We start from the raw sequence: 18,185 nt of genomic DNA on the forward strand, positions 1-18,185 counted from the left end.
ACTGGGAATCGAACTGCAATATCCTGGATCATAGGTCAATGCTCAACCGCTGAGCCACACAAGCTGGGCTGGGGCTAGATACTTTGTTATGGGTGGCTGTCCTGTTCACTGTAGTATGTTTAGCAGTATCTGGCTACAAGATGCCAGTGATAGATGCCAGTAGTTTCCCACCATAGTGAAAACCAAAAATGTCTCCAGACATTCCTAGATGTCCCCTGGGGGGTCAATATTGTCCCTACTTGAGAACTCAGATAAATGAATGGGTATAGCTGTGTTCCAATAAATTTAAAAAACGGGGTTTTGGGTTGCATTTAGCCCAAGGGCTATAGTTTGCCTCTCCTGCTATACAGTATGTAAATGACTAATAATTGCAAGAAACTCATTTAATGTCAAATTAGTACATGTATATCTATGTCATAAGTCTTATCCCCTTATCAATTCCTTTTGTATTTTGTTGCAAGAATATTAAAGAAATCACATTTGTTGTGCAAGACTAGGAATTATTTATGGAGATATTTATATGGACTTCAGTCTTCTGTCTATAATGATGCTTTTTTTGCTCATAAGTACTTTGGGGTGTATCTCTAAAACATAATCACAATGCCATTGTTACACATAAAAAGATTAGGCCATAATTCCTTAATTCATATTGATAACTTTTTGAAGATAGATATATTGAAATCGGTGGCTGCCATTTTAATTCTTTTTAACTTTCCCTTACATAAGTATATATAGATTTGAAAATGTGCTTTCCATTGATTGGGAGGGACTTTAAGATAGCCCCCAGAAACACACATCTAGGCACCCACCCAAGAGGACCAGGGAGAAGGTGATTACAGAGGCCATATTGTAGTAAGGAGATATGAGAGAGAAGAGGAGGAATTGACTAATCGTACTTTACTACACTTAATAGATACTGCATCCTTTCAAATATAATTGGAGGTAGGTCAAGTTCTACTTATTCTTACACGGCAGAACAATTAAATTGCCTGAGGATTGTAGGTGTAACTATCAAAAGTAAGCTGTAATTCCAGAATGTATAATATCCCTAGATTTTTCTCTATTACTACATTTAATTTTTCTTACTGACCTCTGATTCTTAAGTCCTTGTATGATTTTGATGGGCCAGAGAAGAGAGGGGATACACACTGTTCCTTATGTATGTTATACGACGTTTCTATGGTCTTAGATTCCTATGAATTGGGTTTCTCTGATTGGTCCTTTCAGTGAAAGGCATGACTATCACTTTTCTCTATAGTCCCTGCCTCAGTGATTTCAGATAGTCTTATGGCATAAAATACCACAGTTCTATTTAACTGCCAAATTCACCTCTCCAGCCCAGACCTACCTCATGAACTCCAGCCTTGTTCTTGACATCGGGCTTTTCCATTAGCTGTTCCTTTAGATATCCTAAACCCTTACCTCCTCATCTTTGCTCAAATATTACCTTTTCACTGAAGCCTATCCTAACCATGCTACTTAATATTGCAACATGTTCCTTACCCCCAAACTGCAAATACTAGATATTTTATATATTTATTATGCTTATTGTTTACTATTGTTTCCCCCTACTAGTATTTAAGCTCCATGAGGGTAGGGATCTGTTTTTTTCACTGAGGTATCACAAGTGCCTACAACAGTGCCTGGCACATAGTTGGGACTCAAAAAACATTTCTTAATTTTAACTGAATTGAATTATGTATCCATGATGACAATAGAGGAAGGTAATCCCTGTATTTTCCTACCTAGATTTTATTGGTGAGATCTTTTTGTTTCCTTTTTTTTTTTTGCTTTGCAAACGGACAGAATTTTTGGCCTCTAAGAACTATGATTTATAACTGATATACTTTTAAGATAGAAAGGTATTTTTAAGTTAATTTGCTAAAAATACAGTTAAATTTGGCTGATTAATGACAAGAGCTTATTTTTGTTTTGTAAGCACGAGTTTATAAGAAACTAGGGAAGGATAACAGAAAATACAGCAGTGGGAGAGAATACAGCAGCAGATGGGCGATGTAAGCACATTTTTAGTAGTGAGAAAACAGAAGAGTGGTTACTGATTTAAGAGAGCCAGAAGAACAGGATATGGGCAAGAGGAGGTCCCTGGGAAGGCTGAGGCCATGGAGACACTGGTCATCATGGAAGACGAGAGGCTGAAAATCTGGATTTGCTGGAATTCTGTACTTGGATCCTGAGGTCCCCTCACCTACCCCATACAGCGGGCTGCTACATATTCCTCTGTCTCATGCCTTTCTCCATTCTGTTACCACTTCCCCTCATCTCGAGACTGGAAGTTTGTTCACTGGAGGACTAGAGCTGCTCTGGAATCGGGGACACCAGACACAATAGAGACTAGGGCAAGAAGCAGGGCTAAAGTGGAGACTAAGGTAAGGCTGCATGCTGAACAGCAGGACCCTCAGCCCCCTGTGCCAGTGAAAGCCAGGCTCCACCCCTTCACCAGCCCACTCCCCCACCCCCAATTCCCGTTGGAGGAGTCTTCTCTGGAGAGACTGGATGGCGCAAAGAAAAGGCAGTGAAATTTGTGGATACTTGAGTGAAAAATTAAGGCCAATGACCCAAATGCTCTGCACGTGTAGACTGAGTTTCCAATCTTCAAAAAGAGAAGAGAAAATGAAGGGTAGGAAATACATGCATACACAAGACAGTTTTTCAGAATTGAAGGTAATGACTCTTGAGACTAAAAGGATCTGTGTTCTCAGCACAGTAAATACAAACAGCTAACACTTATCACGTACCTATAATGTACCAGGCACTGTTGTAAGTACTTTGTATGTATTAACTCTTAATTCTCACAAAAATCCTCTATTATTCTTATTTTACAGATGAGGAAATAGAGTCATGGAGAGTTTAAGCAAGTAAGGGCACCCAGAAAGTAAATGGCAGAGCTGAGGTTTGAACACAGGCAATCTACTTTCAAAATTAAGCTATACCAAGGAATATCAGGATAAAATATTACAACTCCAGGGGAAAAGAGAATGTCCTAAAGGTTTCTGGAGCAAGATGATAGGTCATTTACCTATATGGGAATCAGAAAATCCATAGACTTCTCACAAATATGATCAAGCAATGCCTTCAAAATTTTGAGAAAAAATTAGCTTAAGGTTCTTTGCCCAGCCAACCACCATACACAAGTGTGAGGGCAAAATGGAGACATTTTTAGATATGCCAAGTGCCCTCCCTCCTCTCCCTACCCAGTTTTTAGCCATATCCTTGCAAACACACTCAACTCCATATATGTATGTTGTCAATACTCTATCTTATATCAGTTCTGGTTGCTATAACAAAAATATCACAGGCTGGGTGGCTTAAAAGCAGCAGAAACTTACTGCTCACAGTTTTGGACGCTGGAAGATGACGATCAGTTGAAGATGGTGGAGGTCCTCTTCTTGGTCACAGATTGCCAACTTCTGGATGGGTCCTCACATGGCTAGGGAGCCTTGTGGGGTCTCTTTTATAAGAGCACTAATTCCATTCATGGGGCTACACCTTCATGACCTAAGCACCTTCCAAAGGCCCCACCACCTAAAACCATCACATTGGCTGTTAGGATTTCAACATATGAATTTTGAGGGGACACAAACTTTCAGACCATAGCACACCCGAATTTATATTTCTGAATCTAAACTCGCTCTACACTTTGTTGATTCCAAGTGCATGTTTGGATGTGTATCAGGCACCTCAAATTTAACAAGTCCATTTCTGAACCTGCTTTCCCTCCAGCATTTCTTGTCTCAGTAAATGGAAACATCTAACTGTTCAGTCAGAACCATCCTTGACTACTCTTTCCCTAACACTACATTCAATCCATCAAAAAATTCTGTGAGCTCTATCTTCAAACTATATCTTTTCTCACCTTCATTACCACTGCCCAGTCCAGTCCATGATTTTCTCTCACTTGGATTATTATGCACTTGCATTCCACAGTTTATTCTCCAGATAGCACCCAAATGATTTTTTAATATGTAAGTAAGATCATCTTGCTTCTCAGTTCAAAACTTCAAGGCCAAAACAAACAAACAAACAAACAAACAAAACACTTCAAGGCCTTCCCATTTCTCTCAAAATAGGCCCCATGTTCTTACTATGGTTTCCCTCAAGCAATACAGCATTCCTTGCTGGTTCATGCATATGCCCACACATGCTTCCACCTCAGGGCCTTTTGCCTGCTACGATGCTCTTTCTCCAGATATCAACATGGTTCATCCACTTCCTGACATCTGTCAGGTCTTGCTCAAATAGCATTTCCTCACAGGACATTCCTTGATTACCTTCTATAAAACAGCTCCCCACTTCTTACAGCTATTCTCTTTTGGTTTGATTATATTTTTATCATTCCTTTCCCCCTCTTTACTAGTCTGAAGTTAGATACTCTACCTCTGTTCTTTTAGTGGTTGCCCTGAAAGGTATAACATGCATTAAAAACTTTTTAACATTATAATAGTCATACAGAAAAGTGCAAACATATAAATATTTTAATGAATCTCCAAAATTAAACACATCTGTGTAACCAGCTCAGAGATTAAGAACAGAAATCATAGCATTCCAGCAGCATCCCTCTACCCCCTTCCAGTCGTTTTGCTGAAACATTCACCCAGAGTCTAGTTTCCTTGTGTACCTGTTTATCTTTAATTCTGTACTTAACATTTCTATGAAAACTTAAGTGTAGGAAGAATTTAAGGCCTACAATTATAATACTTTCCTCCAGAGAAGATTTGTATTTGCTTTTGTCAGGCATAACAATTTGAGACCAACTGAAACCAAGGTCAAGACTTGAGACAGGTGATTTAACCCCAGTAATTCCACTTCCCATTCATTTTCATCCTGAGGGTGTAGCCTTTTGGGGTCCTAGTTATTGTACAGAGGGTCTTCTATTTCACTCCCTACACATTGTGTTTTATTTATTTTTTCTTCTTTGAAGGCAGAAGGAAAATCACCATTTTCCATTTAGGTGAATGTCTCAGGGCAAAAGCATCTTCCAGTGTTTCAAGTTGGATTACCTCTTCCAAGTTGGATTACCTCCCTGGATCCTGGCTTTCCAGCTTTTGGTCTGGTAATTCTATCTTGCCATCTCTTAGACACCTTGTTATGGGCTGATTGGGTGTCCCCCAAATTCATATGTTGAAACCCTAACCCCCAGTACCCCAGAAGGTGACTATTTAATCACATATTTTAGTGATTAAACATAATCATTTTAAAGAGATAATTGAGTTAAAATGAGGCATTAGGGTGTGCTCTAAACCAATCTGCCTGATGTCTTTATAAGGAGAGGAAATTTGGACAGAGACACGCCAAGGGCATGAAGGCACACAGAGGAAAGACCAGGTGAGGACACAGGGAGAAGGCAATCATTTGAAGCCAAGAAGAAAGGTCTCAGGAGAAATCAACACTGTTGACACCTGGATCCTGGACTTTTGGCCTTCACAACTGTGAGAAAATACATTTCTGTCATTTAAGCCACCCACTTAGTGGTATTTTATGAGAGCTCTAGTAAACAAATACACACCTTTAAAAACATTATATATGTGTGTGTGTGTGTGTGTGTGTGTGTGTACACACACACATATATATATATACACATGTATATTCCAGAAATTTCCTTTTAAATATTATTGTTTTCTGAGGTGGGTTGATATAAATATCCTAGCCCACAATTATCAGAGAGAGGAACTCCAGTTATCCTGTCTCCCACTCTACACGCTGCTTCCCTTTTCCTCATAGCCCTTATTACCTGGGATATTATCTATTTCTCTATTTATTTGTTTAATCTCACCGGAATTAAGATCCAAGAAAGCGGGCTGCATTTTGATAACTGCTGTATCCTCAGATCTGTAACAATGCGGAGCAGATCGTAGGCACTGAGACAGCTGGTGAACGAATGCATGAGGGAATGAATGAATGAGTGAATGAGTGAATGCATGCATGAATGAATGAGTGAATGCGTGAGTGAGTGAATGAGGGAATGAATGCATGAGTGAATGAATGAGTGAATGAGTGAATGAATGAATGAATGAATGAATGACAGAAAAGGGGCTTCCCCACGGGAGAGCGGGCAGTCCACGCGGTCTCTCGCGACCACCGTCAGGAACCGCGGCCCCGCCGGGGGGCAGCTGCCCCTGGGTCTGCGCAGCCCGGCGGCGCGCGCTCCGTCGCCGCCGGTGCCGGGTTTTCGCGCGCGCCCCGCACCCCCGGCGCGGGCGGCCCCTCCGCGTCCCTCGTGGGCGGAGCCGGCGGCCGGGCGCGCGGACCCCGCCGGAAGACTCGCGGGCGCCGGGCTGGGGGCGGGGCGGCCGCGTGGGTGGGCCGCGCCCGGGCTCCACCCCGGGCAGCGCTAGGGGCGACCGGCGGCGCGGGCGACTGTGGGGCGCGGGGAGACCGGGGCGCGCCCTGAGGCCGGGGCGCAGGGAGACGCCGGGCGCGCAGCCCAGGAGGCGGGGCGCGGGCTGACCGGGCAGCTGCCGCCGCCCCGGCGTTGAAACCGCAGCCTGCGAGGTGTATCCCAGCCGAGGTCTGCGGGCAGCCGGTGCAGGGAGCCCCTCCCATCGCGGGCCCCAGAGCCCCGCGCCTGGAGGTGCGGCGGGCACAGGCCACGTTGGTGGATGCGGAGCAGCAGCACCCGCCCTAGGCCGCCTCTCGGGGAATTTGGAGAAGACCCACTTCCCGTTCGGGGGCGTCGTGAACGTTGCCGTTTTTTGAAGAATGGTCGTTTTGCGTGGGAATGTGGTCTGTCTGCAGAAGGCTGGGAAAGAACAAAACCTGCTAGCAGTCCTCTAAAGAGACCCCTCTGGAGCTGGAAGCCGCGGGAGCAGCGCGCTCACGCCGCGCGCCCGGCCCTGCCGGCGCCCAGGCCCATCCGGCAGCGGGAGGCGCCCCCGCCGTGCCCCGAGTCCGTAAGTACGAGGGGGGCATGTCTGCGAGCAGTGAGAAGGGGCATCTTCCAAAGGAAGCTTCCCTGGCATTAACCGTTCCATAAATGTCTCCACTTTGGCAACACGACATTTACTTTTTATATATTCAGCAGCAGGATCTTTCCCACATGCGCCAGTCAGTAGGATGCAGAGCCTGTCTCTGCTCCAGTCACAGCTGAAAAAAAGAGATGCCCATAAACTACGTACCCTTCCCCACAAACTTCAAAAAGTTGGCTCGGCCTCCTTTCACGGAGCTAGGACTGATTTTGGGGCCCCGGATATACTGGACCTGTTCGCTGTGGAGCGACCTACCTGCTCGGATGCCAGGGGGCTGGATGAGACAGGCGAAGTGTTTGAGTTTGTTGGGGTTTTTTTTCCCAACACTGCCTGTTAACAGTTCTACAGTAGTCCTCATGATACTCGAAGTACTGTATTTCCTCCATTTGTAGGCATGCTCCTTTCCCCCAATGTTAACATTTTTGAAACCAGGATACATCTTAACAGAGAGGCTAAAAGGACTTGCCCTCTGCTAGGCAGCCACGTGGGTGGTGATGTGTCTTGTCACTGCTCGCCCATGTGAAAATGCAGCCATGTGCAGTTGAGATACTGGAAATGAACTTTAAATTGAGATCTCTTGTTTTTAAAAATAACTTTAAAATACCCTGGCCCAATAGCTCACTTGGTTAGAGCATCCTCCTGATGGGCCAAGGGGTTTCATCCCAGGCGGTAGAACAACAAATGGATATCTCTCCCTCTCTAAAATAATAAACAAACAAACAAACAAATAAATAAAAACTTAAAAAGATAATGCTGTGAAGCAGCATTAAAGCAAAAGTTTTATAATAATGTTTATTAAAGGTTTACTACGTGCCTGCCATTGTCTCAATTAATCAACTTTACAACCCTATGAAGTACAATTATTATTCTTATTTTATAGATGAAAAAACTGAAGCTCAGATAATTGAAGTGCCTTAGAGCTTTTAAGTGCAAGAGTCAGGATTCTAACCCGGGCTGTCTGATTCCAAAGCTGCCCTCTTTCAAGTCTGTATCCAGGTAGAAGATGCATGCAGCTTATAAGGAGGGAAGTCAAGGCAGGATCCGTGCATGTCTGTGTATCTTTGGCTGTTTGTATATATGTGTATGGAACTGGGAGACAGAGTCACCTCCAAGAGCATTGATTACACTTATTCCCACATTGGTGCCAAATCTTTGTTTTTGGATTTTTTGCAGTTTTAAATATATTTCTGCAAGTTCTGGGTTTCTGGCTATCTGAGGGTGCTCCTGGATCCCTCCTCCCCTGCCTTGTGCTCCTCTAGAAGAAGACAGAGGCATGCACTCAAACCTACGCAACCAGCTGCCTCCCAAGGAGGCAGTACTTAATTTGAGACAGGAGTCCGTTTTTCAGACTCACCCAAGTCACATCAGCCTCTAGGAGCCCCCAGGTTCTGGTGCTGCAGGAACATGCCAAAGGAGAGCCCTGAGGACAAGAGACTGTGATCAGAGGAGGACCGCACAACTGTGAAGCTTCTCAGCAGAGGTTCTGGCGGTTTCCTCCCCAGAAGTCGACAAGCCCAACGGGGCGGACATCATCATGCTGCAGCAGCTCTTGATCACCCTGCCCACCGAGGCCAGCACCTGGGTGAAGCTGCATCATCCAGATAAGGCCAAGGAGGGGATGCCCCTGTGGGAGGACGTGATGAAGATGTTCGAAGGAGAAGGTGAGAATAGACTGATGGAGGCGGGATGGAAGGGGCAGGTCTCTGGGGCTCATGCTTGTGGCTTTTGGGAAGGGGAGAGCTTGAGAGTTCTGAAGTTCTGACCGTGTGGCGATTGCTTCTAGATCCCTCCTCTCCTGCCTTGTTGCTCCTCTAGACTAATACAGAGGCACGCACTCCAACATACTCCACCTGCTGCCTCCCAAGGAGGCAGTACTTAGGATTGTGCTCTCAGCACGGGCTTCTTGCTGACATGTGCTCCACACTGCCCCATGCTTCTTGCATCTCCAATACTACATACAGCAGGAAAACAGAACACAAGACGTTCCCCACCAGCAGTTCCCGAGTGTGTAAACGTGATTCATGGACAGCAAAGTCAAAGCTTTTTGCAACCTTAAGCCCTCCAATGGCTTTCCTTCACAAGTTTCAGTCATTTTTGCTCCAAACCAATATCAGTTCTTACCATTTTCCACTGAGAGGAAGGAATGACATGCTTGATTACTTTCATTTTACCTTGAAATATGTGGGTTGAGTGGGAAATATGTCAAAGATTACATATTATTTAGTAGTCTGCTCGGGATAGATGGATAGAGGAATTTGTGTGTTTCACGTGGTCTCTTAATTCATACCTTTAACACTTTAGATTCAGCCAGTATTTATTGTTTTCTAGCTGTGTCAGGCAGGGAATTTACTAAGCATCTTGAGATGGAAAAATGAATAACAATCCCTAATGCTAATTATTAATTGATGGAGATAGACACACCAGGTCAAAATAATAGAAGGTAACATAGGAAAATGCTATGGTGAACTTCTTTTGGAAGACAAGAGATAGGAAACATTTTTCCAATTCTTCTTATCTGAGAAATTTTTACAAAGCAGATAGCATTGAATTCGGCCTTGAAAGATGTCTAAGTTTTTTTTATGGTTCAGAGAATGGAGACTATTGTAATCTAACTGAGGTCCGTATTCATGTCCAACAGATAATGGTGATTAGAGGAAACCAGTGCTGGAAAGATATGCTTCAGGTGGACTGTAGAGTGCCTTGAAGTCCATGGGAAGTGGCTGGATTATTTTCTTGTTGGGAACCTTTGAACAAAGGACTGGCTTGGTAGAGCTGTGCTTTTGTACCAGGATTGACCCTTGGGAAATACTAATGCCCAAAACAATGCACTGTAGACCCTCCTCATTAAGGAGGCTCCAGTGTCCTGGAGCCACTCTAAATGTCCCTCTTTGTGAATGTATTGAGAGAGGAGCCATATTCAGCAGGTCTGCAGGCAGTTTTTCAATTTGGGAGGTTTGGTGAGATGCAAACCTGATGGCTCTTTTCCTTCCCCAGCTCTGCTCTCTCAGGATACTGATGAGACCCAGGGAGAAAGTTTAAAGGATGAAGGGACCTCTGGGGCCAGGACAGCAGAATTCCAGGTCGGTTGGTTTCCCTTCATTTTTTTTGACATGCTTCTTAGTTTTTAAGGCTATAACTTGCCCTTTATTTTTTGGAGTGGGTGGTTGTTGAAGCTAACAGATTCAACCTAGGATACTCAGAGCACAGAAAACAGGGCCATGGTGGTAGCAGTTTATCTACTCATAGAAGTTATACCTTCCTCCATGTAACTCTAACATTGTGCTAATTTCTGTAAAGAAAGCAAAATGAATGATACAATTCTAGCCTCCAAAAACCCACAGATACCACTTGGGATCTAAGATAAGCCTCATATTTTTTTGAGTATTTCATACTGAAAAACAAACTTTGTAAGTCAGAAGAAAGCTCTGACATTCTTAGTGAGGTACACATATCACTTTGTGAACTTCATGAGATGACCCTTAGAGTATTTGGAGCAGAGGTCAAACTGCAGCCGAAGAAGTGAGAAGAAATAGGCCACAGGTGCAGGTACAACAGGCTGTCAGAAATGGGTATCCTCACCGCCTGGTGCAAGGATAGGTGAGACAGAAGGAAAATTGTTGAGTAAGTGGAAAAGGAACACTATAAAGGAGATGTTATTTGAGGACAGAAGAGTTTTAAGTGAAAAGAACTTGGATTCTAAAATTAGATGGTACAAGATTTAAACTCATGTCTTGAATTTACTTGCTTGATGATCTGGGGCAGTATTTTTTAGCTACTTACATTCCCAGTTTTCTCAGCTAATTCAGATGCTAATACCTTTTAGGACTGAAATGCATTCCAGATTTATTTAGAGAAATATGGAAGAAGCAATAATAGCCTAATTATTTAAAAAGTTGTCTCTGCACTGCACTTTTCTGGAATTCCTTGCTTCCTGATATTTATCAAAAACTGATGGGATTCTTAGCACTTGGGACAAGATTAAATTTTAAAAAGTTGAGGTATAATTTATATACAGGATAAAACACTTAAGAAAGTGCATAGTTCTATTTTGACATGTTAAACTCTCTAATTATTGTGATTTTTGTCTCTGTCTCACTTTAGTTCTGCCAATTCTGCTTTATTTTGAATTATGTTATCAGATGCATAAATGTGTGAGATTGTTGTCTTCTTGATGAACTGACCCTTATCATTATGAAATGTCTCTTTATGCCTAGTAATATTCCTTTTCCTGAGGTCCACTTTGTCTGGTCTAATATAGTTCCTCCAGTGTTCTTTTAGTCATTGTTTGCATGGTATAGCCATTTCCATTCTTTTACTTTAACCTCTCTTTGTCTTTATATTTAAAGTATGACTTTCTTAAATATAGCTGGGCCTTGCTCGGTTAGTCCGTTTACAGTTAACATAATCATTGGTATGGTGGGGTTTAAGTGTACATTCTTGCTCTTTGCTGTTTGTCCCATCTATTCTTTGTTCCTCCTGTCCTGCTTTCTTTTGGATTGAATAGTTTTTCAGTATTCCATTTTATGTCTCCAATGACTTTTTACCTATACTTCTTTGGTTTGTTTTAGTGGTTGCTCTAGCCATTACAATAGGCTTTTTTTTTTTTTAAATATCTTTATTGATTTCAGAGAGAGGAAAGGAGAGGGAGAGAGAGATAGAAACATCAATGATGAGACAGTCACAATCGGTTGCCTAGCCCACAACCCGGGCATGTGCCCTGACAGGGAATCGAACCCTGATCGCCTGGATCCTAGCTCGATGTTCAACCGCTGAGCCACGCCCGGCCAGGCAGGCTTTTTTTTTTTTTTTTAACATATCACAGTTGCTATGAATTAATATTGTACTATTTCACATATAATATGAAAGTCTTATATTTCCATTTACTGTTTCCCATTCTTTGTATATCATAATACGTTTCCCTTTACATGTTATAAACCCCATATTACATTGTAATATGGATAACACTACACTGTGTCATAAAAAAATTAAAATGAGTCTTTCATATGTGCCCATATATTTACCAATTCTGCCATTCTTAATTCCTTCCTTTAGTTCTGAGTTTCTCTCTGACATCATTTCCCTTCAGCCTAAAGAATGTCATTTAGCATATCTTGTAGTGTGGGTGTCCTGATGACAAATTCTCATAGCTTTTGTTGATCAAAAAATGTCTTTATATAGTCTTCCTATGTGAGGATTTCTTACTGGATACAAAATTCTAGGTCGACTGTTCTTTGGTTTAAGCACTTTAAAGATGTTCCATGATCTTTTAGCTTGTATTGTTTGGGATGAGAAGTCAGCTGTTATTCTTATCATTTGCCTATATGTAGTATGTCCTGCTTTTAAAAATAAATGCCAACTTTTCATGTTTTTTTGTTCCTCCTTTCCCACCTTCTTTTGGCTACTTGTACGATCTTCCCTTTTAACTTTACTCTTTAGCAGTTTTACTATGAAGTGCATAGGCATGGATTTCTTTGAATTTATTCCTTTTGGGGCTTGCTGAGCTTCTTAGATCTGTGGGTTGTTGTAAATATTTTAGCCTTTCTCTCTCTCCCCCCCTCGCTTCCTGACACTTATCATATATATTTACCCATTCTCTTATCTCCTTCTGAGATTCTAATTACTTGTATATTAAATGACTGGATATTATCCAGATTTTTTTCTCTTGGTGCTTCAGTTTTAATAACATCTATTTACCTCTCTTAAGTTTCCCTGATCTTGTCTTAATCAGGATCAAGTCTGCTGTTAAGCCCATCCAATGGATTTTTCATATATTGTATTTTCAGTTGTAGAATTTTCATTCAGTTATTTTTTAGCATTTCTATCTCTCCCCTCATTTACCTCCATATTCTCACCTATTCTATCTATATTTTATTGTAAATTCTTGAGCATATTTTAATAATTGCTTTAAGTTTCTTGTCTTCTAATTTCAATGACTTAGTCACCTATGGGTTTGCTTCTAATGATTTTTATTTTCTTGGTTATATGACCATATTTCTCTCCTTATTCACATGTCTAACAATTTTTTTATTGTAGTTTAGATAATGTATATAAAAGAACAATGGAGGATTTTATATATATATAGTTTGTTTCATTCAGTTTATTTCTAAGAGACTCTAAGCCCTTTCCTCTGGTGGTTAAGATGGGGGACTGATTATTCATATTCCTGCTATAGCTGTAGAGTTCTGGCTGAGCTCTGGCTGAGACACAGCTTTGATTGAGTTCACTTCTGATTAACTCAGCTACCAGTGCCCTACGACACCACTGCAGAGAGGCTGATCTTTTTTATCTCTTCAGTATTTGAGCTAGGAAGGGGTTAGACTACACTTCCAGAAGGTTTTATTCATCTTTGCATTAAATTCCAGCAGGGCCCCAGAATTTAAGCTCAGCAGGAATGCATTGGCCTTTGTGACAGTAAGTGCTAAAAGCCTCTCTTCTCTCTCTCTCTCTGTTCCCTGGGTCTCTCTGATCTCATCTTCTTCCACTCTCCCCTTTACTAACCTGCCTCCAGTGATGTTGTTCACTTTTCTGCTCATCAAACAAGCAAATGACACTGTCACCTTAGTTTTTTTGCACCTGTCTGGAATACTCGCCCCTTAGATTTCCACAAAACTCTCTCTCACTGAATTCACATCTCTGGTTAAATATTACCCTTTTAGAGAGGCCTTCCCCCATCATCCTCCATAGAAGATCATCCCTACCCTCACTGTGGCTCTCCCTATTCCCCTTATCCTGCTTAATTTATTCTAAGGCATATATGACCATCTGCCCTTCTATGTATTGACTTGTTTATGGTAATCTCCAGAGACTCTCCAAACAGATCCAGAGGAAGCTCCCAGTAAAACTAGTTTAGAATCCCTCAGAATTTAGAATGCTATCAGAACTCCATGGGCATTGATGGAGGTGGTCTTTGGTTGAAAAGCAGTGTATTTGATATTCTAGGAAATGCTGACCTTCAAGGACATATCTGTGAACTTCACCCAGGAGGAGTGGGGGCAGCTGGCCCCTGTGCACCGGAATCTGTACCGGGAGGTGATGCTGGAGAACTATGGGAACCTGGTCTCAGTGGGTAAGGATGGGCTCAGTGTTTATCCAGAATCTGGCCCATTACAGGAGAGGCATTATTTCTCAATTGTTAAATGTCCTGAATTCCCTGGATCTTGGCCTTGGGTTCTGTGCTAGAGATGTCTCATTCCTTTGAAAATCAAGCCACGCCATATCTGATTCTCCCCCCTTTACTTTGTAGAGCTAAAATCAAAAGGCATGCTGAGGTGCCCCTTTCCATTTTCAGAGATCCTAGGACTGGAACTAAATTCTGGGGATGGTTCTTAGGCCTCAACATAAACATTCATACTCTCTTTTTACTCCATAAGCAGGATACGAGTTTTCCAAACCTAGGGTGATTTCCCAGTTGGAGAAAGGAGAAGAGCCATGGATAACAGAGAAAGAAGGCCCAGGACATCCTAGTTCAGGTGAGCCAAGGCAGACAGTACCGTTTCATATGTAGGCCAGAGTGCCCAGAGTCTTCTTAGGCTGTGGGGAAGGGTGAGGCCCCTGGACAGGGCATTCACTAAACCGACTTCACCCCTCCCTCTGCTACCCCTTTGCTTCACTTGACCTTGCAAACATCTCTCTGGAGTTGGAAGGAAGAGAAGTCTTGTCCTCATTAAGATTAAACTTGATTTTCCCTCTTTCTTCACTATGTGGTCTCTCCTCACAGAAAACAGATCTCTGTTCAGGACTTTCACTGCATTCTACAAATCTTTAAAGTTCTTTCATTCTATTTCCACTTTCACCAACTTTAATTTTATAATCCCAGCTTCGATTCTCACTCTTTTTAACTCACATATTTTAATTTTTTGTAACAATTACTTTATGAAAACTTCTGTAAGAGAAATTACCGCAGGATACCTTCTCAACAATCTCCTTAAACTTTGTCATATTATGAAAATTTTTGATGTTTAGAAAGGCATAGTGAACATTGTAACAAGTTTCATTGGAGCTTCCACCTCAGTTAAGGACTGAACCAGACTTCAAGCCTTGTTCCCCTGCCACCTTTTGAAATAATCAACCCTTCTGAGTTTAAAGATTACTATTCCCACATGTGTCTTCATACTTTTACTGTATATATAGCCCTAAACAATGTAGAGCATTGTTTTGCATATTCTTCTCTAAATAAATGGTATGTGTGCTCTTTGCACTTACTTTTCTCATTCAACCCTGTTTGTATTTAACCATGTTCATTCATTCCTGTTGAATCATTGAACCGTTAATTATCTACTTTCCTGTTGATACGTCTTTCTACTGTTTCTAAATTTGGATGTTACAAAGATGCTGCAGTAAATCGTCATGCATGTATTCTCTTGTGTACACATGCAAGTGCTTCTCTGAGCTATTTGGCAGAAGCAAAGTTGTTGGGTCATGGAGTATAATGTGCTCCATCACTTCTCAAGGACTTACCAGACTGCTCTCAGTTGCATCCACTTGTTCTCCCATCAGCAGGGTGTAAGAGTTTCCAGAATTCAGCATCTTTGCCAACATATGGCACTGACAGACTGAGATTTTTGTAAGTTTAGTGGCTGAATATGGTATCTCGTTATTTCTGTCATTTTCCTGGTTACTAGGGAGAGGGAGCTTATGTTTAAATATAATGAAAATCTCATGTACTTCATATGTATTGTTATCTAAATCTTTATAGTAATTGAGTTTTCAAATCATAAAGAATATGAGTTATTTTTATTTTTTGTGTGTTTCTTTCAGGCTTGAAGAGTAAAACAGAAACCAATACGTCAGCTGCAAGGAATGACATTTTACAGGAACAGTTATATCAAGGCATTATGATGGAAAGGTTCATGAGGGGTGATGTCACGGAATCCACATTGAGGAAAGTCTCCAAATTTAACGAGTTAGAAAGGGATCAGGACACCCATGGAAGAGATGTAAGACAAGCCACCTTGACCCACAAGAAGAGGGGCCAAGAAACTAACAGATTTGGGGAAAATACTGTGAGCTCAAATATTCTTATAGAACAGAGGTACTGTAAATATGACACACTTAGACAGAGGAACAAATACAAAATAGATCTGATGAATCATCCAGCGAGTTACATAAGAACAAAAACCTATGAATGTAATATATGTGAAAAAATCTTCAAACAACCCATTCATCTTACTGAACACATGAGAATTCATACTGGCGAGAAACCTTTCAGATGTAAGGAATGTGGAAGGGCCTTTAGTCAAAGTGCATCTCTTAATACCCACCAGAGAATCCATACTGGTGAGAAACCCTTTGAATGTGAAGAATGTGGCAAAACCTTCAGACATCGCTCCTCCCTTAATCAGCATCACAGAACTCACACTGGGGAGAAACCCTATGTATGTGATAAGTGTCAGAAAGCTTTCAGCCAGAACATTAGCTTGATCCAACATTTGAGAACTCATTCTGGAGAGAAACCCTTTACATGCAATGAATGTGGGAAAACCTTTCGACAAATTAGGCACCTTAGTGAACATGTAAGAATTCATACTGGGGAGAAGCCCTATGCGTGCACTGCATGTTGTAAAACCTTTAGTCATAGAGCGTATCTAACACATCACCAGAGAATCCATACTGGGGAGAGACCTTACAAATGTAAAGAATGTGGGAAAGCCTTTAGGCAGAGGATCCACCTTAGCAACCATAAAACTGTTCATACAGGAGTGAAAGCGTATGAATGCACCCGCTGTGGGAAAGCCTATAGGCATGACTCGTCCTTTAAGAAACACCAGAGACATCACACTGGAGAAAAACCTTATGAATGTACTGAATGTGGAAAAGCCTTTAGCTATAATTCATCACTTACTCGGCACCATGAAATACACAGGAGGAATGCTCTCAGAAATAATGTGTAAAAATAGTTTATATATATAAAAAAAAGATTATCCAACATGAGAACAAAAGCCAAGTCCAAATCAGTGATTCTATGCTTTTAAATTTCTGGACTCTAAACTTGAGTTATTGATATAATGATGCCAACTTCTAATTTTGCCCGTTGTGTAAATAAACAGTACATTGATAACTACTATCTACTAACACCTCCATACAAAGTACCTAATCCAGAATAAAGGATGCTCCTTCCAATTAAATTCAGCAATATGAAAAATTAACACATTATTATTTTTCTGATTTCATGGTAGATTATTAAATTATTATTCATTGGCATTCACTGACTTACAGATCATCATTTGGGAACTACTGTTTAAAATGTCACCGCCCCCATGTTTTAAGTTAAAATTTTACTTTTTTTAATGGGGAAAACTTTCATATAGTACAAAGTTTGTAAGGCACAGACAGTTCTATAAGTGAGAAGTCTCTTTTCTCCATCCCCCACCACCAAATTCTACCTAAAAGCAACCATTTTTTATAACTAATTTTTTTGTGTACCCTTCCAGAGATTTTTCTATTTATATCTAAGAGAATACAAATATACACTTTTTCTTTTTAAGCGTAAATGGTAACCTCCTATACAAATGCATCTGCACATTACTTTTATCACTTAACTATAACATGGAGGTCATTCCACATTAGTAAAGTGCTCACTCGTTCTTTTTTACAGCAAGATAATATTCCATGTTTTGAATGTACTTTATTATTTTTTTAAATATTTATTTTAATACAAAATTTTTTAATCCTCACCTGAGGATTTAAAAAAATATATATATCTTTATTGATTTCAGAGAGAGGAAAGGAGAGGGAGAGAGAGAAATAGAAACATCAATGATGAGAGAGTCATTGATCGGCTGCCTCCTGCACACCCGACTGGGGATTGAGCCTGCAACCCGGGCATGTGCCCTGACCGGGAATCGGACCCCGATCACCTGGATCCTAGGTCGATGCTCAACCACTGAGCCATGCCTGGCTGGGCAACAAGGATATTTTTTCCATTGATTTTCAGGGAGTGGAAGGGAAGGGAGAAGGGAGAGAGAGAGAGGGAGAAACATTGATGTGTGATGTGTGTCTCACACTGGTTGGTTGTGTCCCAAACTTGCCTGACTGGCCTGGGGACTGAACCTGCAGCCCAGGTACATGCCCTTGACCTGGAATTGAACCCATGACCCTCTGGTGTACAGGCTGACACTCTAACCACTGGGCCACACTGGCCAGGGCTGAATGTACTTTTACTTAGCCAGTGCACTACAGATGGACTTTTGAATTTCTAATCTT

The 18,185-nt window shown here is 41.5% G+C and overlaps 1 protein-coding gene across 4 annotated transcripts; it reads left to right on the forward strand.

Moving 5' to 3' along the window:
- Positions 1 to 6,358: 6,358 nt before the first annotated feature.
- Positions 6,359 to 17,126, forward strand: LOC308560543 (zinc finger protein 69 homolog). Of its 4 annotated transcripts, none has more exons than XM_081144543.1 (6): positions 6,359 to 6,908; positions 8,157 to 8,644; positions 9,978 to 10,063; positions 13,923 to 14,049; positions 14,354 to 14,452; positions 15,741 to 17,126. In XM_081144543.1, the coding sequence occupies exons 2-6, from the start codon at positions 8,518 to 8,520 to the stop codon at positions 16,871 to 16,873; spliced, it is 1,572 nt and encodes a 523-aa protein (XP_081000669.1). In that variant the 5' UTR covers positions 6,359 to 6,908; positions 8,157 to 8,517; the 3' UTR covers positions 16,874 to 17,126. The 4 variants fall into 4 exon arrangements, with proteins under 4 accessions (XP_081000669.1, XP_081000671.1, XP_081000670.1 ...); XM_081144545.1 differs by having other exon boundaries at positions 14,357 to 14,452; XM_081144544.1 differs by lacking the exon at positions 6,359 to 6,908 and adding an exon at positions 7,772 to 7,979.
- The last annotated feature ends 1,059 nt before the right edge of the window (positions 17,127 to 18,185 follow it).

The sequence above is a fragment of the Miniopterus schreibersii genome (assembly GCF_964146895.1).
Source record: "Miniopterus schreibersii genome assembly, chromosome: 8".
NCBI lineage: Eukaryota > Metazoa > Chordata > Mammalia > Chiroptera > Miniopteridae > Miniopterus > Miniopterus schreibersii.